The sequence below is a fragment of the Grammomys surdaster genome, unplaced genomic scaffold (assembly GCF_004785775.1).
Source record: "Grammomys surdaster isolate TR1022 unplaced genomic scaffold, NIH_TR_1.0 332514, whole genome shotgun sequence".
NCBI lineage: Eukaryota > Metazoa > Chordata > Mammalia > Rodentia > Muridae > Grammomys > Grammomys surdaster.
The window spans coordinates 16,180-39,836 of NW_021627741.1; the positions used below are offsets into that span (position 1 = coordinate 16,180).

The window sequence follows — 23,657 nt, forward strand, 5'->3', positions numbered from 1 at the left end:
GAACTCTCGAACTCAGAGATCCACCTGCCTCTGCCTCCCAAGTGCTGGGATTAAAGGCGTGTGCCACCACCGCCCAGCTAGGATTTTTCTTTACACAAGTTAGTCCTAGCTGCACTTCCTGCTTATAACTATCCATACCAAATGAATATGCTATTCAAAACTCTGAGGCTCGGCTCCCTCAGTGGGAGGGAATGTTACAGATACTTGAGGCTTAGGAAAAAGATAATAAATTACGATTAATAAAGCATAGAATATGAAAGCAGATTGTTTTCCAACATGTTTTGCTTATGGTATACACAAATATTTATTTAATTATTTAAAAGATTTATTTCTTTATTTCTTTAGTGTATACCAGGACTCTGTTTTCATGCACACCATCAGAGTGCATCAGATCTCATTACAGATGGTTGTGAGCCACCATGTGGTTGCTGGGAATTGAACTCAGGACCTCTGGAAGCATAGCCAGTGCTCTTAATGGCTGAGCCATCTCTCCAGCCCTCCACAAATATTTAAATATGAACTCTAGAAGTAGTGATGGCCTGGAAGAAGATATAGGATTTTCTACATAGGACTGGCCTGTGGCCATGTAGCATTTCCTTGACTGATGCGGGAGGGCATGACCCACTGTGGGCTGTACTACCCACGGCAACTGGGCCTAGGTGGTATAGTGAGGTGTGGATTTGAGCCTGGAAGCAAGCCAGTAAATAGCTTTCCTCCATGGTTTCTGCTTTAAGCTCATACCCTGAGTTCCCTTTATGATGGACTGTATATAACTGATAAGCTAAAATAATCCCTTTTCTCCCATGTTGTTTCTGGTCAGTGTTTATCACAGCAACAGAGAACAAACTAGGACAGTAGTTCTGGGCTTTTATGTCATGGTTTCTGAAATGTCATTCTTTTTTGGGAGGAGGGTGTTGTTTGTTTGGTTTGGTTTGGTTTTTTGAGACAGGGTTTCTCTGTGTAGCCCTCGCTGTCCTGGAACTCAGTCTGTAGACCAGTGACTGGATCTTCTTAGGCTTCTGCCTCCTGAGCACTGGGATTAAAGGTGTGTGCCACTACTGCCTGGGCTCAACTGTATTTCTTATAGACATGGTAGGAAGGCAGCTAAGTTCATCTAGTCCAAAAGAATAAATGGGGACTCTAATTTTGATTCTAAACCACTGACTTGTAAGTGAAATGAACCCCTATATCCTTGGAAAACAGACAATGGGAACAAATTTTCTTAATCTCAGTCAGAGATGTGTGTGAGCACCTCCTGATCCGTCAGAGGTAACACATGGGAATACAGCATTCATGCTCTACCATCTCCACAGTTCCTCTGAGGGCTCAGAGCAGAAAGCATGGCATCTGATTCCAAGTTCTGTCTGTAGCACGTGTGCAAGCAGCACTCTGACCACAGGACATGGAGGGTTAGCTGTATGGGACATCAGAGTGCATGTGCCGCTGGAGAACCCTGCCCGGCCGGCCATGCAGTCATGACACTTGGGATATGCAAAGAATCAAAGCACTCCGAGAGGGGCTCTGCCCTATTCTTCTAGTCCTGTTAGTCAGACCTGAAAAGGCTGGAGCTCTGCATAGGAAGCTGCAATGAGCACAATCCACAGCAGAGGGAGTATGTGAACTAAGACGAAAATGTAGACTCTGGCTTTGTTTCCCTAAATGAAATTCACCAAGGAACAGAAATTACGGACTCAGTCGAGACTACCCAGTTTTGTCTCTGTGTACTTAAGGTAAGATACATGAGGAAGAAGGGCGGCGATCTTTAAACTCCATCAGTACCAGGTCAATGCAGTCCAGGCCCCCAAAAACTTTTGTTCTGCAGCAGCGGCAGCATAGAGAAATCCTGACTGACTGGCACATCTAGCTACCAGAAAAGGATACCTTCTGGAAAAACTAAGACTGTTTCCTACCTAATCTGTCACAGCTACGAATGATACAAAATTGTTGATGCCCTTTTGTTCCTTACAGGTAAAAGCTTTGGCCTAGTGTGGTGGGACACACCTTTGATCCTAGCACTCAGGCAGAGGCAGGCAGATCTCTAAGTTTGAGGCCAACCTAGTCTACAGAGCAAGTTCTAGGATAGCGAGGGAAGTGTCAGAGAGATCCTGTCTCAAAACAAACAAACAAGCAAACAAGAAACAAAAATAAAAAACCTACAAAACCCAAAACACCCCCCAAAAGAAAAAAAAAAACAATGTATATTCCAAATTCTTATTATATAGTATTAAACTGATTATCTAGGTCCTTGTATAACCTATAACTTTGTATTTTTTGTTTCTAAATCTCTGTATGTCATAAAATGCAGACACCAGGGTTGGAGACATTGCTCAGCGTTCAGAGTACCGGCCGCTCCTGCAAGACAATCTGAATTTGGTTCCTAAGGTCCACATGGCAGCTTACAGCTAGTTCTTGTAGAGTCAGAGCCCTCTTCTGCTTCTAGTAACAGCAGGGAATGTACATGGTGCACAGACACACATACAGGCACACACAAAAATAAATAAATCTTTAAATGCCATCAGCAGACATGGGCTTCCACATTTGTTGTACACTTCCATCTGGGTCAGCAGGGACACTGGGTATTAGTATGGTGACACAGAGGGCCTGTACATGATGCTCGTGCAACCACACAGAAGGAGACACACTTTAAGTTATGCTAGTGACAGAGAGACACTTCTTTGTGATGCATGTCAAGAAAAGAAGAAGAAAATACCCATGAGGCTGTCATTCGCCATGTGTCTGTGTGAGTGTATTCTGTCAGCCATGTAGGCCCTGGAAATCAAACTTGGGTTGTTAGGCTGGGTGGCAGTGCCTTTACCTGCTGAGCCATCCTGCTAGCCCCGATCTTTGTGTGTGTGTGTGTGTGTGTGTGTGTGTGTTACTCGTGTGCGTGCATGTGCACCTGTGGAGACTAGCAAAATACTCTGGGTGTCATTCTTCAGGAGCCATCATGTTTGTTTTTGTTATTTGAGACAAGGTCTCTCACTGGTCTGTAACTTGCTAAGTAGGTTAGGCTGGTGACCAGCAAGCATCAGGATCCATCATGTATGTAACTTCTTCAGGGCTCTGAGGCACACACCACCACACCTGCCTCCTTTTCCCTATGTTAGGAGCTCCACCTCAAAGTGAACCCTTTACCAACTGAGAAGTCTCTCTAGCCTTATCACCCCATGTTTTCGCATGAGTTTTAACAGACGTTAGATCTATGGACTCAGTACAAGAACATACTTTCTCATCCTACAGCATTCAAATGGGATTCAGAGCTAACAAGAACCATTAGGCTACATTTGTGAGCCTAGGGCCCTGTAGCATGAGGAAGCTAAGGACTAACTTCTCACTGCCCCTGCTTCAGAGCCACTTTCACACACTTCCCCAGAACTGAAGCCAGTCAGAAGGGGTCAGAGGCACCTTTTTTTGTTTTGTTTTGGTTTTGGTTTTTTAAGACAGGGTTTCTCTGTGTAGCCCTGGCTGTCCTGGAACTCACTCTGTAGACCAGGCTGGCCTCAAACTCATAGAGACCTACCTGCTTCTGTCTCCCAAGTGCTGGGATCAAAGGCGTGCGCCACCACCGCCCAGCAGGAGGCATTACTTTTAGTACTCTAAGAAGTCTGTGCATGTAGTAGGTGTGGGCATGCATAGGCATGTGTGCTACCATGGCAGGCAGGTATCTCCATTCACCCTTTTGTGGGTTCTAAGGACTGAATTTAAGTCAAGGCTTGGGTGGCAAACACCTTTACCCACTGAGCCGTCTCATTGGCCCAGGTCTGTTTTTAATAATGTAAACTCCATATTAGCTACTATAGAGGCTGTGAGAAAAAGATCTTCAAAAGGTGCTTTAGAGCGCTTGGTGCTGTCAGGGTTACTGCTGCCTGAAGGGGCAAAGCAGCTCCTTCAGCAGTTCCTCCTGAACCCCTGCCCTCCTCACGCAGCACTCACTGTTACACTGGTCACAAGCGTAGACTCTCCCCTCCAGGGCCTCTGTCTCGGTGAACTTGTCTAGCATCTCAGTGAGCAGGCACTCTGTCTGATTCAAAGGGACAAACCCCTTTTCTATGCAGTGGTATCGTTCAGGGAATTCCAGGGACAGATCCCAAAAGGGCTCAATGGTATTGGATTTATAATTGCATGATACACATGTGACCTAGAATGACAAGATTGGTTTGCAGATTATAGTTTCCATGCTTCCCACATACAATTTTGTTTGTTTTATAGAACACATATAAATTTAAGTGCTTCTCCCAAAAAGTTTAATAAGAACTCAAATTTAAAAAGCATTAGAACACATTCCATGTGCTTGCATTTCTAACCATGCTGTAACTGAGGAACCACAGGGCACCCTCTGCCTTCTCCCAGTGAATATTTGCCTCAGTAGAGATGATAAGCTACCTCAGAGGCATTGAAGGAATTGGGCTGAGAAAAAAATGACAGGCTACTGTCTGCTTTGCTTGCCCTCAAATTCCTCCCTCTTCCTTGGTGCTTGGAGCAAATTTACTTTTCTCTTGTGCCCTCCCTCCCTCCCTCCCTCCCTCTCTCCCTCCCTCCCTTCCTTCTCCTTTCCTCCCAGATAGTCTCACTATCCACTCCTCCTGTCCTGGACCTCATTACAGAGCCCAGCTGATCTTGATTCTGATCTCCTGCCTCAACCTCTCAAGTGCTGGCATGATGACACCGAATTTCCCTGTTTCCTATGGTGTCTGCTCTGCAGAGCCTCAAAGCCCTGCTTAGAGCTCCTCTCCCACTGATGCTCCTAGGTGCCTTTCACAGGCAAAAGAGGAGGGGCCTTGATCCCCTTCTTCCTAGCTTACTCATCACTCCTTTCAGAATCTTAGCAACTGACACACACAACCTCTGCAACTCATTGTAGAAAATTTATTTTTCCTTAAATTATATGCCCACTCGTATTTTTTTAAAAAAATCTATAATAATTCTTTCTGTGCATAATTTTATATGGCCTGGGGATCTTTGCTTAAGTCTTGACCCTGCTAAAGATCCTGAAAATAAAAGGTGCTGGGACATGGAGTCTGTAACCTGACAATTGAGAAGTAGAGGCAAGATGAGCAGACATTTAAGATCATTCTTGGCTGCACAGTTATATGGGCTACTGGAGACCATATTTTGCGGGGTAGGGGAGGTATGGGCAGTGGGTCTGTATGGGCAGTATGCCTGGTTCTTTGGCATACTCCTAACTATTCCTTGTAAGTATAAAAGAAGGCTCTTTCAAAGGACTTTGGAAATAGACTTCTCTGCAGACTGTTCCGTTCTGTCAACTAGACTGATTAAAGATCTGGACAGAGAGAACACCCAAGTCCACCTACATGGTGACCAGTATATAGTGTCAGGTACAACCAACCAGCTCGGAACACTGCAGTCACAGAAAACACTGCCTATACCTAATCAGCCCGGGGATCTGGAAGCCCAAACTACCACCCACGCTTCCCACCTTGCTTCGGGTAGGCACACACCTACCTGACTGAGCAGCTGCCCATGAAATATGGTGTTCACCACCTTTAAGACCTGCTTGGTGAGCTTCCTCTGGGAGAAGGGGATGAGGATCCGGCGAGTGGAGCCCTCAGACTCAAGTTCCTGCTGCACCTTGTGCAGCAGTTCGCAGAGAAATTCCTGTGCGTCCTGCTGGTCGTAGCCACGGAAGGCGGGAATCAGGCTCCACACGGAGTGAAGCATGGCAAAGGGTGACACGAGCGCCCACTTCCCAGACCACATGACTCGGAAGAGGGTGTGCAGTTCGTGGCAGAGGGAAATGTGCTTTGAGCTGGGTTCCTTGTTCTGAATGAGCTCCAGACTTCTGCTGATGGAGGCTCCGCTACTCCAGCAGAGGCCCTGAGGTTCGCACCCCTGGGTCCTTACTGACAACTCCGCTGCAGAGCTGCTGGCTGGCCTCCCAGAGAGCTGAGCCTTGCCGTTGGTTGCTTGGGGGAAAAGGTGCTCGGAGGTGGAAGGGTCGAGGTTCAGGAAACACTCCCGGAACTTCTGGAGGTGGCTGAGCACCTGGAGGATGGAGTTCATGTAGCAGGTGTTCCCCAGGTTGCGCAGGCCGGTGACACCCGGGGCTACCGCCGGCTGGCGGCGCGGCTTGAGGGCAGCCGTGGACATGCGCCGGGAGGTAGCGAGGGTGGCGGGGCGCACGGCTACGGGCCCGGGAGCGTGCAGGAGCAGGCGCGCACTCTTCCGCGGCGGCGCGCTGGCCAGCTCCTCCAGCAGTCGCCGCTTGACCTCGCGCCGCCTCTGTCGCGCCGCCTCCTTCTTGCGCTGCAGCGCCTCCTCCTGCCGCCGCTGCTCCAGCTGCGCGCGGCCGCGGGAGCTCTTCTCGAACCAGAGTCGCAGCGTCTTGGCCAGCAGGCGCTGGCGCCGGTACCACAGAGCCGTGAGCATCTGCGGCTGTCCCTGAGGAGTGCGCTGCGGCGGGACCACGTCCTCGCCTGCAGCCGTGGACCGCAGCGTCCGCCCACGCCTCGTGGGCAGGTCCTGCTTCTTGCCTCGAACCGCCAGGAGGGAACTTCTCAGCAACTTCAAGTCCCCCTCGGGGTTGTCATTGAGCACATAGTCCTTGCACAGGTAGCAGAACACATAGAGATCCCGGACCTCCATGGCCAGCGGGTGTCCGGTCTCTTCAAAGTGTTTTAGTGCATGGTCTTCAATGTAGCGGCCGCAGGCCACGTGGGAGCACTTGAGGCAGGCCCACGCAGACTCGGTGGTGGCACACTCCAGACAGCACCACTTCTGGGGGTTCAGGATGGAGTGGTCCTGGGCGAGCCGTAACCGTCCTACATGTTTGCATCTATCCATGTTTTAGCGCAGTCGCCACTTTCTTAATCTGGCACCACAGAGCCGCCCAAAAGGAAAAAAAAAAAAAAAGCAGAACTTAAGGAAAATATTTTCCTAGAAAAACAGGGTTGCAACTGGCATTTCTGGGCAAGACTTATTAGTTTTTAATTAAAAAATTGTCCCTTTCAAAGTTGAAACTGGTATTTAAAGTACCACAAGGAGAGAGAGACAGAAGCCTCAAAATAAAACCTTAGGTTAATTTCACTGTATTTCAAAGCAAAGGTATAGAATAAGGGAAAGATAAGAAAAAGAAAGACAAATGACATCTAAGGAGGCAGAGCTCAAGGAACATTTTATAAGCTAGCCTTTCTGAATGAAGAGAGCACATTTTATAGAAAGAATGGCAAAACTCAAGTCTTTATTGAAAAGCAAATTCCCAGATGAATCTGATAGGACAAGAGGTGGTATGGCTATTGGAACCACAGTGTTCAAGCCAACTACCCAGACACAAGAAACAAGTTGACAGAAGCAAGCTTGCTTCCCTTCCTCCACTCTTCTGTTTTGCGACTGACTTACTCTGTAGCCCAGGCTGACCTCAAATTGGTGGTGATCCTCCTGCCTCAGTGAACAAAATGCTAGGACCCCTGAGTTCTGTCCCTTCGCCCTGGGTTTTTTGTTGCCTTGGAGACAAGAGTCTCATGCTTCCCTGGCTGGTTTGAAACATATGTAGACCTGGCTGGCCTTGAACTCACAGAGATCTACCTACTCTGCACTCCCCCAGAGTGTATTCGATTACAGGTGTGTACCACCACATCTGGCTTCTAATGTTGGTTTTTAATATTCATAAAAGAAATACAGTAGGCAACTTCTAAGCCCAATGAATTTTTTTTTTTTTTTTTTTTTTTTTTTGGTTTTTCGAGTCAGGGTTTCTCTGTGTAGCCCTGGCTGTCCTGGAACTCACTCTGTAGACCAGGCTGGCCTTCAACTCAGAAATCTGCCTGCCTCTGCCTCCCAAGTGCTGGGATCAAAGGCGTGCACCACCACCGCCCGACCCAACGAATATTTTTTAAAAAACATTATATTATTTGGAAACCCAAAGTTTCTCCAGGATTAAAAATATTCTAAAGACAGTTCTTTAAATTTAATCAATTAACTAATTAATTAATTTTGATACAGATCATCCTCTAGATGTCCAGGAACTATTTAGACCAGGCTGCCCTCAAAAGTCATAGAGATCTACTACCTGTCTCTGCCTCTTGAGTGCTGGAATTAAAGGCATGAAGCACCACATACGCTATTTTATTTTTGTGTGCTGTGTCTGTATGTATGAAGGTTTGTCCTCATGTACACATGTGACCACAGAGGCCAGAAAAAGTCAGATTCTCCTGAGCTGGAGTTTCAGGAAGCTGTGAGCCCTGATGTGGGTGCTGGGAACCAATCCCAGTCAGTCGTCTGGAAGAGCAGGAAGCACTCTCAGCTGCTGAGCTGTGTCTCCACCCTTAGTTGTTAGCAATGGGCTTTCCTCTCTGATTCTTCCTCACTTTCCATTTCTGAGAGCAACAACAGATCCATATTAGAAGACTGTAGCTAACCCTGATGACCTGAGTTCAATCTCCAGACCTCAGTAGGTCATATGAGAGGACATGCATACCCCAGCCTTGTGCATAAAAATGAGTAGTATAATTTGAAAGATTTTCTTTATGTTGGCTTTACCTTAATGTCCTGATTAATGGGAGAAATAAAACACTCCACAAAAGAAAAAAAATTCTCCAATCACAAAAAGGAAGGAATCTATACTACCCCAATCAAAGTAAGTCCTCCCAGGACCTAGCTTCAAGTGTATTATTTTCCTAATCATTATTTTTATGCTCATAGTTTGTTACTGATTTGTTGCTATGTTCCCTCTAAGTCATTTCTCTAGATGAGGCTACACATTCTGATTAGATAGAATCTCCTTTAGAGAGGAGTTCACGTGTTTTATTTATGTTTACTCCCTCACAAGGCTCTGGGTCACACATTACCAGCAGCACGCCTCTCCTGGGGCGGGGCTACAGCTCTACCAGAGCATAAGCTAAGTCTTCAACACCAAGGGAAATTACTCTCCCAGTTTGAAGCAGACATGAAATACACATTTTTGCTTGCTTAGGGCACAGCCAAATCGAAACACACATAAGTGAGGACTGAAATGACAACCGGTAAATGCTCTTCAGCACAGTGGCAGCGTGAGCTGGGTACATAGGATGCTCTCAGATCAAACACCAGGGACACAAAATCAACCATAAAGAAATGAAGGGGGAAACAGGCTAAAACCAGAAACTAGTAAGTTTCTGTTTTACAAACTGTACTTCCTGACACCTCCCCACCCCCCAGGATCAAAATTCTTTAGGCCCCCACCTACCTCCTTGGTACTTTATACATGAGGGATGAGAATCTGAAAAGGGCCCACATATCCATTTGAAACAAACCCCAGAGATGGGTCTCTCACCTAAAGCCCTATAAATACTGCATTAATCCAACAAATTAGAGATGAAGAACTCAGAAACCAAATAAAGAATTCTACTTTCCAAATCCTTTCCTACTTCTCCAAAGACAGTCTCATTTTGTAGCCTTGTTTGGCCTGGAATTTTCAATGTAAAGTAGGTTGACCTCAAACTCACAGTGACCCACCTCTGCCTTCTGTCTGAGTGCTGTGCTCCACCGTAACTGGCTGTTTTCCAAATTCTTCCACTCAGACCAACACTGCCTGAAATGATAGAATACTCTTTCTTGCTTTCCAAGAGACAATCTGGTTACTGAAGTAGCTAGTCACATGATTACCAAGCACTTGAAAAATGCCTAATGGGATTGCAGGACTGAACAGCTTTTTAAAAAGATTTATTTTTTTATTTAATGTATATGAGTACACTGTTGTTGTCTTCAGAAACACCAGAAGGGGGCATTGGCTCTCGTGACAGATGGTTGTAAGCCACCATGTGGTTGCTGGGAATTGAACTCAGGACCTCTGGAAGAATAGTCACTGCTTTTGACTGCTGAGCCATCTCTCTAGTCCAATATTTTATTCTTAAGGCATAGGAGAAAATATAATTTGTTATCAACATGTAATCAAGAAGGTGTTTAAGCTGGGTATGGTGGGTATACTTTTGATCCCAGTGTTCAGACAGATCTCTGGTGTTTTTGAGGTCAGCTTGGTATGCATAGGATAGCCAAGGCTGCATAGAGAGATATTTTTCAAAACAAAACAAAAACACCAAAACAACAACAAACCACCCCACAAAAACATAAACTAAAAGGTTTTACCTGGACATGGTGGCTCACACCTCTAACCCCAGCACTAAGGAGGCTAAGGCAAGAGGATTGCAGCAAATTAAAGGCCAGCCTGGGCTACATAGTGAGTTATAGGCCAACCTTTGTTGACAGAACAAAGAAAGACCCAGGCAGGCAGGCAGGCAGGCAGGAAGACAGCAGGCAGGCAGGCAGCAGGCAGGCAGGCAGCAGGCAGGCAGGCAGGCAGGCAGCAGGCAGGCAGACAACAAGCAGGCAAGCAGGCAGGCAGGCAGGCAGGCAGGCTGCCTGGAGAAAAGGCAGGAAGCCAAGGCAGGCAATGCAAGACTATAATTACAATGAATCCAGCCTTCTAAATGTTTATATTTATGGCTAAAACAAAAACCTAAAAGTAGGCCAACACTGAGAAGAGTGGATATAGCTGAGGTCAGAAGCCCTTGGCTAAAGGGCAGTATGTGTGCTGGGGAGGGGAGGGGTGGAAGCTGCTGGCTTCTCTATGCCTTTATCCCTACTCTCCATGAACAGGGAATGGTCAGAGAGCAAGCTAGGGATACCCCATAGTCAGAGCACAGTCTGGAGATGCTGGGGGAGCTGAACTATCTGAGTGATTTAGAAGTCTTCATTGAAAGTATCCTTTGATGATCTTACCTGAGAGGTTTGAAAAGCCCATGTCATTCCCAGTAAGCGTTTTCTCTCTCTTTCTACCCCCACCCAACTCCCTAGCCTTGTGCCTGTGGATCAGATGCAAGTTCTAGTTACTGCTTCAATGCCATGCCCGCCCGCCTGCCCACCTACCGCCATGCTCCCCACCATCATGGCCATGGAACTATGAGCAAACCCCAATAAGCTCTCTCTTCTCTAAGTTGCTTGGTCATGGTGCTCTGTTACAGTAGCAGGAAAGCAACTTAGTGTGATCTTGTCTCTATATAAAAGGAAAGAGAGGGCTGAGGACATTGGTCAGTGATAAGTGCCTGCCAAGCATGGTTAAGGCCCCAGGTTCAATTCCTAGAACCTCAAGAAAAATAATCCCCAACTCTGTGCAGAGAGATGACAGCTCAGAGTCAGAAGCCAGATGGCTCTGTAAGAATTACATATGTAAGCCTGATTCATGTTTAGTAGTTTAAATAGTTTGCTGATCATGCCTGGAGGTCAAGGGAGTTTTGGAAATTAGTTTCTCTTCTACTATGGGTTCTGGGGACAAGACTCAGGTGGTCAAATTTACATAGCAAAAACCTCTATCTGTTAAGGCACTTCACTGGCCCAACGTTGTGGGGACTTTGGCAGGTTGGGTGGAGGAAGTGTATGGTATGTGTATGATATGCACCTATTTATATGTGTGCATATTCATGTATGAGTTTGACACATGTGTGCCACCATGGAGGTCAAGGAACAGCTTTGGTGCCAGCCCTCACCTTCCACCTTGTTTGAGACAGAATCTCTTTGTTGTCCATCACTCCACATGCCAGGCTTGATGGCTGCTGGCTTCTAGGGATTCCCTGTCTTTGCCTCCCATTTCCTCTTAGGTGTCTAATACTGTAGATATGTGCTACCTCGCCTGACTTTACATGGGTTCTGGGAATGCACACTCAGAGATTCCTATGCTTATAGGGTAAGTGCTTTGCCCACTGACACATTTTTCCAAATCTTACTTTCTGAGCCACGTCTCCAACTCTAAGGTGTAATTTTGAAATTACATTTATCTACTCAGCTTATGGGAATCTGTGTGCGCCTGAGTATGTGCCTGTCAGAGAAGAGTGTGTGAGAGCAGTCTGTCTCCTTCCATCATGTGGGTCCCTCAGATCTAATTTAGATGATCAGGCTTGCTGGCAACTGTCTTTTCCTGTCAAACATGTCACTAGTCCCTTGAGAGCATGGGCAGATGGCTCAGGTGGTGAGGTACTTGTCATGTAAGCACGAGGATCTGAGTTCAGACCCCCACCATCCATGTAAAAGCTGAGCATTGTGATGCATGCTGGCACTCCAGCTGTCAGTGGCCAACTGTCAAGCTCAATCAGTGAGCTCCAGACTCAGTGAGAGACCCTGTCTCAGTAAATACCGTGGAGGGGCTAGAAAGATAATCAGTGGTCATGAGCACTAGTTGTTCTAGAATATGCAGGTTCGATTCTCAGCATCTACACGTAGTCCACAACAGTCTATATAATTCCAGCACCTGGTGACGCAGGCTATCTTCTGGCCTCCAAGGCCCCAGTACACACATTGTGCAAAGACATACATGGTGGGAAAACTCCTATACACATAAAATAACAATAAGTCTAAATGACATTTTTAGAAAGCCTCACTGAACCTACTGGATATCTGTAAGGGACTGGAGTGTCAGCACTACCATGGCAGCAGTTAGCTACCAAAAGTATTCTATTTTGAGACAGTGTCTCTTGATGTAGCCTAGGCTGGCTTGGAATTTGCCATTCTACCTCCCCTAAGTAATGAGATTATAGGCATGGGCCAAATGTATTGTCTCAGACAAAATTCATTCAAGCTTGAAACTTACGATCTAACAGTTGTTTTTTCTGGGTGCAGCCCAGGCAGTGAAACTGGGAGTTTCCTTCCTAACGTCTCCACATGGCTGAAGATGACTTTCCACACAGACCATTTGTACAGAAGACACATTTATATGTTAAGAACTGCTGGCAGAGGAAAAAAAAAAGAGACAATTTCTGTAAACAAAAACTATGCCTTCTGGGCTGGAGAGATGGCTCAGTGGTTAAGAGCACTGACTGCTCTTCCAGAGGTCCTGAGTTCAAATCCCAGCAACCACATGGTGGCTCACAACCATCTGTAATGAGATCTGATGCCCTCTTCTGGTGTGTCTGAAGACAGCTACAGTGTATTCATATATAATAAATAAATAAATCTTAAAAAAAAAAACTATGCCTTCTATCTGACTAGAGTTTCCCACATGATCCTCTGGACTGGATGCCAGTGTCTGTTATTTCAAGGGCTGCTCTAAGACATGCAGACACTGAGTCCTGTGTACACAGGCTACCCTCAGCACTCCTAAGTGTATCTGTCAGGATAGAGACCCATTGAATTTTGCATGAATCAGCCACAGACCTTAAGCACTTGATTTCAAGAGTAACAATGACAAATGTCCAAAGAGAAACAGTCAAGTAAGCAAGACTATCTTTTAAATGCACACTAAAGGAGAAAAGTGGCAGAGACTCTTTAGGTACTTTATTAGGAATGAGCCAGGGCTGTTATAGGTCAGGATGGCATATGCAGGTCAAATAGCACAGTGCTGACCTCCTCATGTATGAAGCCCTGGGATCTCTCCCAGCACTTGGGAGGTAGAGGCTGGAGAGTCAGAGAGTCAAGGCCACCCTTGGCTACAAAGTGAGTTTAGATCAGCCTGGCTACCTGAGACCATCTGAAAAGTTAAACAAAAGCAACAGTAAGATTTTATAAATCAGTCACATATGGAATCCACTACTTGTTTTCAAAAATGCAGAGAGGACCCCAAGACAGAGTTATTAATTTAACAGGCTGGCAAGCCAAGGACAGGTAAGATTCTGCACAGAGCCTTACCAATCTAAGACAGAAATGCAATGCTTTTGATAATGCATATTCTATAATGGGTAAGGAAGGCATTCTTGTCAGAACAACCTAAGACAGGCTCAGTCTTGTTTATGAAATAAAAAAGGGAGAGATGTGGAGAGCTTTTGGGGCTGCTTGGCAGGAATCTGACATAGGCCAAGGACTAAGAAATGGGCTTCAGGCAGGAATTTAAATCTTAGGCTAGCACAATGTAATTTTAGGCAGTAATCTAAATCTTAGGCTAGAACAAAGAAGTAGGCTTCAGGCATGAAAATGACTTTAGGCTAGGACAGGGAAGTAGGCTCAGATATTTTGGTCATCCTGATAGGCCCTTAGAAATAGTGATCATGGGAGTGATCACAGGAGTGACTACGGGACTTTGTCTATTGCCTTGCTTGTTTCTTGACTATTTGCATCTATTGCATTGCTAGTTCCTCAACCTAGAACTGACCTTAATACTTGCTTTGCATGTAATTAAAATGGTATGAAAACAGATTGGGAAAAAAATGTGTTTCCCTTTAAAAACAAATGCAGAGAGGAGGTGGCTATGTGTGTAATTAAAAACACCATACACGGCTGGACGAGGTGGTGTACATCTTTAGTCCAAGCACTCGGAGGCAGAGGCAGGCAGATCTCAGTGAGTTCAAGACCAGCAAGGGAGGGCTACACACAGAAACTCTGTCTCAAACCAAACAGTATGTGAAAAAAAAAGCAAAAGGGAAGAATATTATACTATTGGTCATGAGTGCCCTCTTGCCTAAGGCCACGCAGAGAATGAGGAGGAACTAGGCACATTGTGTTGTCCTGTGGGGATGTGAGTAGTGATGGAAAGAAGAGTACGCCTTCTGAGGGACAAAAACTGCTGTATTTTCAAAAGGAGGAGGTAGCATTGAGACTTGGTATTTCAATGTCTTAACTTAGGCATGAGGGGAAGGAGACATGGGTTAGTGGCTAAGAGAACTAGCTGCTCTTACAGAGGACCCAAGTTCAGTTCCCAGCATCTATGTCAGATGGCTCACAACTGCCTGTAATTCCAGCTTCAGAGGACCCAATGCCTCTGGCTCAGTGTACACACTTTACTGGCTGGGTTTGTGTGTCAACTTGAAACAAACTAGAGTCATCAGAGAGGAAGGAGCCTCAGTTCAGGAATTGCTTCTATGACATCCAGCTATAAGTTTCTCAGTTAGTGATCAATGAGGCAGGCATGGTTGGGCAGCCCCATGATGGGTGGTGCCATCCCTGGGCTGGTGGTCCTGGGTTTCATAAGGCAGGCTGAGCAAACCATGGAAAGCAAACCAGTAAGCAGCACCCCTCCATGGCCTCTACATCAGCTCCTGCTTCCAGGATCCTGTCCTGTTTAAATTCCTGTCCTGACTTCCTTCAATGATTAACATTGTCTTGGAAGTATAAGCCAAATAAACCCTTTCTTCCCCAACCTGCATTATGGTCATGGTGTTTCGTGGCAGCAATAGAAATCTTAACTAAGACAGACGAGCAGACAGACAGGCCAACAACCCACACCTGTGTACAAGAACAAAAGTGAGCATTCAGGCATTAAACATTCAGGCATTAGCCAGGTGATCAATGTTCAATGCAGAGCACTGTCACTAGAAAACAAAGCATCAAGACCGGCATCTAACGACAAAACTATGCAGTGCCTAAGAAACTCTACTTTACAAACTAGTCATTTCAACAAGAAGCCTCTCCTCATTCCAACTCTCTGAGCTTTGAGAAGCAAAGTGCAGGCCTCTCCAGCTTTCTGTAGAGTTGCAAAACAACTGAGCCTCCATCACTTAAGTGTCAATCATCTGACATTTCATATCAGCCATGGTAGCATGATAATTTCTCTTCTTCCCAGGGGTCAGTCCCAAAAGTCGTTCATAGAAGTAGATTTCTGAGGAGACTGTCTTCCCCCCTTCCATTCTAATGAGATTTTTCTTCTCTCGAGGGACAGCTCCTAACAATATTCCAGCTGAGAGGCCAGCATATTTTCTCTTTACACCCAACTAACCTGTCTGAAGGAGGGAGGGAGGGAAGGGGGTTTAGGACGGAGAGTCAGCTGAGGCAGGAATTGTTCACATACTCCCTTATACTTCATAAGTCGCTGAATCTAACCAAGACCTTGGTAAACGCGGCTAAGGATGGCTTTGTCTGAGACAGGCTTTATCCTGGTACCTCTACAGAGAGAGCCTAGAGTCCTGTAAGAACCAAGAAACGGGTCCTGATTTTACCCAAAAAGTTTCATTTAACAAGTTATTCATACTGAGACCTTAAGCAGTTAGAGACTATGTTAAAATTAGAAACGTAAAAACTGTACTATCTTTTCAAAATAAATTTAAAGGTTTTATCCTATACTTGCCACTTTTCTAAAGTCTTTCAAAGTTATTTAATAGCATCACAGAGTAAGGGTAGTAAACGTCCAATTAAGATGTTAAAAGCAAACAGTGCTGTTGAATTAAAGAGGCCGAGTTAGCCTCAATTCGACCTCCAGCCAGGGATGCACACTGACTCCCTGCAGACTGTGCTGTGTGGCAGGAGTATAAAGGGTCTTCTTTCAATAAGGCATAGAGAGTGTCAGAGACATGAACTGTGCATGAACTCTCCTCCCTGTGTAAGGACAGAGCACAAGCCCAGTGAGCAGGCCCAAGAGGTAAAGACTGGCCTGGCTCTCACACAAAGGCCAACACACCAGGCAGTATTCTTGTAGTTCAAGTCCCATGAGCTCAGCATTGCTGCTCCCATTTCCAAAAACAAACAAAACAAAACAAAAAACAAAACAACAACAAAACCCAAAAACCAAACCAGCTTTCCTGCCCTGCCATTAAGTTAAGACATCAGTGACTATACTGAGGCAAACATGATTTTATTAGGGAAAGCAACGAAGCCAAGCAGCTGCTAATAACTTAGTGCAGGTTCACTTAGCACAGCAGGAATCAGAGAGCAGAATTGAGGTGGTGGTGGAACAGGGTACTGTATGAGCAAATGCAGGCAGAAGGAAGGAGAGGTAGAAGCATGAGTTTTGGCCTGAGACCCCGCAGAAGGAAGGGCGAGCCTAGCACTGTGATGACGACACCAGTCATGAAGCGTAAGACATGAGACTGTGAAACATGAGCCTTGCTGATTTCATTCCCCACCCCCCCGCACCCCTCTTATGTCACCTGTATAGACTGATCAAATTATAAGCACCAGTGAGGCACGTCTATAGCAAAGACCAAATAATCAGACAAGGGAGTTCGTTCACTCATGGCTTCATCCTATTATTTGCTAACACAGAATTGCCTGGTCTAGCCCCCAAATCCCAGGCTCCGGCCAGCCTCTTGTCTTCTGAGTATGTGGAGTACAGGTATGCAACACTAAGCCTAGTTAAACACAGAATGGAACAGTTATCAAGAGCAGCCATTATTTATTTATTTATTTATTTATTTATTTATTTATTTATTTTGGTTTTTCTAGACAGTGTTTCTCTGTAGAGCAGTAGTTATTATAAAGGTAAACTTTTCACATATGAACCATATGTTGTCCAAATCCGTTGTCCCTATAAATTTATTTTATTTTTATTTTATTTCTGGTTTTTCGAGACAGAGTTTCTCTGTGTAACAGAGTTTTGGACTCACTTCAAAGACCAGGTTAGCCCGGAACTCAGAGAGATCCACCTGCCTCCACCCCCCAAGCACTGAGATTAAAGGTGTGCGCCACCACACCCCGCTATGAATTTATTTTTATTTTACTTACTTTAGTTATTATTAATCTGTGCATGCATGACGTGTGGTGCCAGGATCTAGTTCAGGTCAGCACTCTTGCGCGGTGAATCCTCTCACACTCAGCCCTTCCCTCACTGGCCTTGTTCTCACCTTCCTCATTTGTCCATGGTGCTGTGACTCAACGCCAGGCCCTTGCACGTTCTAACCAGTACTCTGCCAGTAGCTATCCTCCCAGAGCCTGCTTATTACCTTTAAGTTAATGGTTGCTAACAGCCCACATCAAAGACAAACAGCTTGTCTGAACCAACAAACTACCAACATACATCTCCTTCATCCTGTGTATCATCTGAAGAATCTAGCTACAGCTGGTAAGAACTAAATTGCTTGAGGGAACTACAGATTAGAAACATCCTATCTAACATTGGCAGAGTAAAACAATAGATATTATTTTATATCCCAGAAGGAACTAACTCAGGATTGTCCTAGACCTGATCTGGGCTTGCATGCAAAGGTAGAATCGGGACAATTAAGTGCTGTGCTAGGATTAGGTTCTTTTTCTGTGGCTGTAAAGCAACCTGACTAAGGATTGTGTTGTTTTCCTTTGGCTCACAGTTCAAGGACACAGACCCCAGGGACAGAGAAGTCAGGGTGGCAGAAATTGGAAGCAGTTTGGTCCAGATAGTGAGTTCCCAGGACAGGGAGGGAGGGAGACTGAGGCTATAGCTCTGCCGGAGTATTTACCTAGCAGGTACAAGGGCAGAGATTTGGAACATTAGTGTGTACACCCACACACATACAAAGAATGAGCACTTTAAGCTTATACATAGCAATGACATAAAATATTTCCAAAATAACAGCTTAAGGTTTCTTGCAGAATATTTGATCACACTGTGAACCCTGAGATTGTGCTGTTTACTGGAAAAAAAAAACAAAAAACCTGTTTCTAGATATGTTGTAACTCGGCCTTAGTACACACCCAAACAAGGAAGGTAAAGTTAGTTTGTAGAAGGAAGCACCCATGTTTGAAAGTGATGTCTAGCCCATGTCTAGCGGTGGTGGCACACGCCTTTAATCCCAGCACTTGGGAGGCAGAGGCAGGTGGATTTCTGAGTTCGAGGACAGCCTGGTCTACAGAGTGAGTTCCAGGACAGGCCAGGGCTACACAGAGAAACCCTGTCTTGAAAAACAAAAACAAAAACCAAACCAAACCAAACCAAACCAAACAAACAAACAAAAAAACAACAAAAAAAAGAAAGTGATGTCTAATTGAGTGGTAGACAAAGTGACGAATCAGAGAAAGATCTGACAGAATAGGCTATGCCCAGCTCTCACAAGGAGAGACAGGAAAGGAAAGCTAAAGAGAGCAGTGCAGTGTTACTGTGGCAGTTTGTACAGAGACAGGTTGCAGAGAGAAAACAAGCTAGACACAGGCAAGAACAAGCTAGAAGACAGAACAAGCCAGAGAATGAGGAGGAACCAGAAGACAGAACAGATTGCTAGAGTTACTGATTCAGACATCCTGGAGAGGAATTTGAGCCAGAACAGCTGAGTTGAACCAGCCAACAAAGTTCAGAAGTAACAGGAAAGGCTGAGCTTACTCAGCAGTAAGTCTCAGAGGCTGAAAACAGTCTAGGCTTAGATTAGATTGTACAGAAGCTATAAGCTTCCAGGACTGGGCCTAGATTAGCAGACTGAAGCAGTAAGCTTCAGAGACAGCAATTACATCAGATGAATAAAAGGTACTTTTATAAAGCTTAAACACCAAAGAATGAAGAAACTTATGATTAGACACACAGTGATTCATGTTCTAAAATGCCAAAACGCTAAGTCTAGTACTAACCAGATGTCAGACATCTAAGTGACTTCAGAGTTCTGAGACCCCTCAGACTGATCAAAGTGACCCAGGTACAACTTTAGACAGCCAGAGAAAATTTGACTGTCAAGGAATATGATCCTATGCCTGACCACAGACTAAGGTCTAGAGAGTCTCCGCACTGATTGGTCAGTGTACCTCCTACAAGGCTGAGGGGGAGTAGGCTCCCAACTCATAAATACAACAGAGGCATCTGCTGAGAGCACAAAAGGGCCTGATGCAAGCAGTCACTAAAACTACCCAGCAAGGCTCTCTCTGCACTTCTCTGCAGAAAACCAAAACTGATTTTTCTATGGGCTGGCCTTCAGGGAAAGAATGCAAGAACTGCCACACTCAGGATCAGTGTGCTGAACAGTCCTTGTCCTCACTGCAAATCACTCTCCACCCTGGTCATTCCAAACATGGTCATCTGTTCCCAAGAAAACTGGTCATCATCATATCAGGTTCTTACAAAATTGAGGTTCTGAACTTGCAGTGTTAAGTCCAGACTCTACTGACGACTGAATTAGGGTAACACCACCTGGGAGGGGTCTCAGCTAGAGGCTGGGAGCTAGCAGTAGTTTTGGACTAGGTAGCTCTCTATCCAAGCTCTCCTCCTGTAGAACAGACAAATTTGTTAGGGATAGATGCTTTTCCATATTCTTATAAATAACTGGTATTATGATTATAATACAAATTATATAACAATTATCAAATACTATATCCTAGAACTGTTCTGAAACTCAAGATAAACATCATTTATTTCCCATGACAAGCTGGCTAGGTACTGACTATATTCACTTTTATTTGACCTATTTATTACATTTTATTTATTTTATATTGATGTTTGGGTAGGGCAAGCATGTGTCTCAGGGCATGTGTGGAAGTCAGAGGCAGCTTGTAGGAACCATCTAGCATATGGGTTCCAGAGACTGAACTTAGATCATTAGGCTTGGTGGCAGTTGCCTTAAGCTGCTGAGCCATCTTGCTGGTTCTGTAACTCCATTTTAAATATAAATAGGCTTAGAAAGAGTAAAGAATGTTCTCTATAGTTACATTGCTGGTGCATGGCTGAGTTGTGTGGCAGACTTCAAAACTGGCTTTTAAGAACTGGGTGTGGTGGGTCCCAGAACTTAGGAGGAAGATGCAAGTGGATCTATGTGAGTTGAAGGCTAGCCTGGTCTACAAAGTGAGTTCCAGAACAGTCAGGCCTATGTTGGAAGGTCTTGCCTCAAATAAAAACAAAAACAAATCAAACTGAAAATCCCAGGGTATTAAGAAAATATAATTGAGGACAGAAAAAGTTGTAACAGCCAGAGAAATAGGGAGTTTGTTGTGTCTCCTGCAAATGTCAGGAGCTTCACCCTTAAAGTCTAGCAGAACAACACAATAGGCATGCTAGCGTGCGTGGCGGAGGCAGGAGCACTCAACTCTACACATAGAACTACAGGCAACTAAGGATGCCAGGAGCAGGAGAAAGTCTTCCCAGGGAAAAGAACACCAACTGGTTATTCAATTCCCTCACATGGGGTCTCCTCCTCTGGACTGAGAGAGGTAGACTGCACTCCCAACATGTGGGTGAAACCTGCTGGAGGGACTGGACAGAACAGTGCCGGAGTTTGGAAGCCACTGGAAACAAACAACAGCAAGCTAGCAATGCTGGTCTTCAACAGATAGCAGGGACAATGAGGGAGCATAAAAAAACAAGGAAGCCAAATTTTTTTTTAATTTGTATGCACACACGTGCACAAGTGACGTCAAGTATATTACTCTATTGTTTAGACACCTTATTTTTGAGTGTGTTAAGGTGTCTCAGTAAACCTGGAGCTTATCAGTTGATTAGGCTGGCTGGCCAGGGAGCTCTGGGGACCCACATCTCTTCCCTAAGAAGTGCCCGGGCTACAGATAACCACCGCCATGCCCAGTTTCATTTATTCTTGTGTGCATGTGTGTGACAGCAAGCATGTAGAGATCAGAGGACAACTTCTCCTTCCACCATGTGGCTGCAGGTATCAGAATCATCTCATTAGCCAGGTAGCAAGAGCATTTACCCAAAGAGGCATCCTGCCAGCCCGTGCCTGGCTGCTATGTGGGTGCTGAGGATCCAAACTCAGGTCCTTGGGTTACACAGACAGACTGAGCCACCTCCTCAGCTGTCAAAAACAGTTTATTTAAAAAAAATATTTATATGTGTGTGAGTACGTGAAGGCCCACATTTATGTGTATTTTCATACATGAATATGTATACCACACATGTATTTTCAGGCCCTCAAGCAATTTTTTAAATATTTCTGTTTTGAATTTTTTTTTTTTTTTTTTTTTTGGTTTTTTGAGACAGGGTTTCTCTGTGTAGCCCTGGCTGTCCTGGAACTCACTCTGTAGACCAGGCTGGCCTCGAACTCAGAAATCCTCCTGGCTCTGCCTCCCAAGTGCTAGGATTAAAGGCGTGCGCCACCACCCGGCTGAAATTTTTATTATTTTTATTTATATCTTTATGTTCTGTGTATGTGTCTGTGTCTCTGACTTGTATATGTGGGTACTCACAGAGGCCAGAAGAGGGTATGGACTCTCTGTAAATGGTGCTACAGGCAGTTTTGAGTACCACCCCCCCACTGTGTGGGTGCTAGGAACTGAACTTGGTCCTTTAGAAGAGTAGAAAGTGCTCTTAACTACTGAGCCATCTCCCCAGTTGTGTCAAGAATTTTAAAGCAAGAGTCTCAAAAATATATTTGCAGCAATGTCCACAGTAGTAGTTTGTATTTCTTTACTACCAAGAAGAAAAAGCCACCAAAAACCTGGTACATGAATTATATACAATGGGAAATTATTCCGCCTTAAAAGGAAGGACTCTGAGCCGGGCATGGTGGCACATGCCTTTAATCTCAGCACAGGCAGAAGAGAACAACATGTTTTGTTGTTGTTGTTTTGGTTTAGTTTTTTTTTTCTCCCTCCCCTTCTCCCACTCGCTCCGGCCCCACTGGCTCCAGTCCAAAGGTTTTTGTTTGTTTGTTTGTTTGTTTGTTATTTGATCTATCTATAGGTGCATACATACTATCTATAGGTGCATACATATAAGTACACCGCAGCTGTCTTTAGGCACCCCGTAAGAGGGCATCAGATCTCATTACAATGGTTGTGAGCCACCATGTAGTTGCTGGAATTTGAACTCATGACCTCCAAAAGAGCAGTCAGTGCTCTTAACGGCTGAGCCATCTCACCAGCTGGAAAACAACATGTTTTAAACAACACAAATAAGACCTGTGACCAGGGCTGGGGAAGATACCTTAGTCAGTAGTAGAGTGCTTGCAGTACAAAAACAAAGACTCAAGTTAGATCCACAGATGCACCTGTAATCCCAACACTTCAGGAGAAACGACAGGTGGACCCCTGGGGCTTACTCACAGTCAGCCAACCTGCTCAGTGAGCTCCATGCTGTCAGACACTACCTCAAAAACAAGGCGGACAGTGGACAGCGCCTGAAGGACTAGAGCTAGATCTCACACATGGGTGCACACTCGCCTGTGAATTCTGAGTTCATTTAACCTAAAAAATGAAAAAATGAATGGCGAGGATGATGCTATCACTTCAGAGTTCATCTGGCCCATATTCTTCCTAACTCCAATGGAATCTGATAGCACAAATCTAGATGAGTAAGCTAACCACAAGTCTTCAGAACAATAATTTAACTGACTGGAGGGAATCTTATCAGGTCTGTTCTTGGGAAACATTGGTTCTTTAGAAAGAAATTTTATCTCCAACATTCTTGATGTTGAAGTGTTTTGTTTTCATGGTGAAGACAGGAGATTGTAGTTTAGGATATGTGTGTTTTTGCGTGTACGAGCTTGTGCAAAGAAACGCATACTTAAAAGATCCATGAAATCACAGGTCAAAACATCTGAGAACAGTTCTGACAGACAGACATACTTGTCATCACTTTGACATGGGCGTGGCTGCTGGAATAGAGAACCACTATTATCTTGTTTTGTGTGTGGATAAACAAGTGTATCTATTGTAGCTCATTTTTTATTATATTAAATATAAAATTGCTTCTTGACTCAAAAGAATAACAAAGCCAGGCTGATGAGATGGCTCAGGGGTAAAGGCTTGCTGACAAACTGAAACACCTGAGTTCATTCCCTGGGAATCACATGACAGGAGGAGAGAATCAACTCCTGCTGTTGTCCTCTGACCTCCTCATGAATCTGTACTTGTACACAACCACAAATAATAAAATAAATGCAAAAAAAAGCTGGGGATGGTAACTCATACCTTTAATTCTAGCATTCAGGGGACAGAGGCAGGCAGATTTCAAGGCTAGCCTGTTTTACATAGTGAGTTCCAGGACAAAAAACAAGAAGAGAAACAAAAAACAAAGAGCAGCAGCAGCAGCAGCAGCAGCAGCAGCAGCAGCAGCAGCAGCTGCAAGCTTGGAGAGCCTGCCAGCCTCTGGCTCTGAGAGCATGGAGCATAGCTCGGTAGAGACCTTCCAT

General features: G+C 45.0%; 1 protein-coding gene across 2 annotated transcripts in view; it reads right to left on the reverse strand.

The window, feature by feature from the left end:
* The window catches only part of LOC114616549 (ubiquitin carboxyl-terminal hydrolase 49), a 32,860-nt gene that overhangs the window by 2,966 nt on the left and 6,237 nt on the right, over positions 1–23,657 (reverse strand). For both annotated transcript variants that reach the window (XM_028761987.1, XM_028761988.1), the window contains exons 2-3: positions 5,464–6,829; positions 3,934–4,138 (exon numbers count right to left, since the gene is read on the reverse strand). In XM_028761987.1, the coding sequence (XP_028617820.1) occupies positions 3,934–4,138; positions 5,464–6,801 (1,543 nt within the window). In that variant the 5' untranslated portion in view covers positions 6,802–6,829. The remainder of the gene's footprint in view (positions 1–3,933; positions 4,139–5,463; positions 6,830–23,657) is intronic.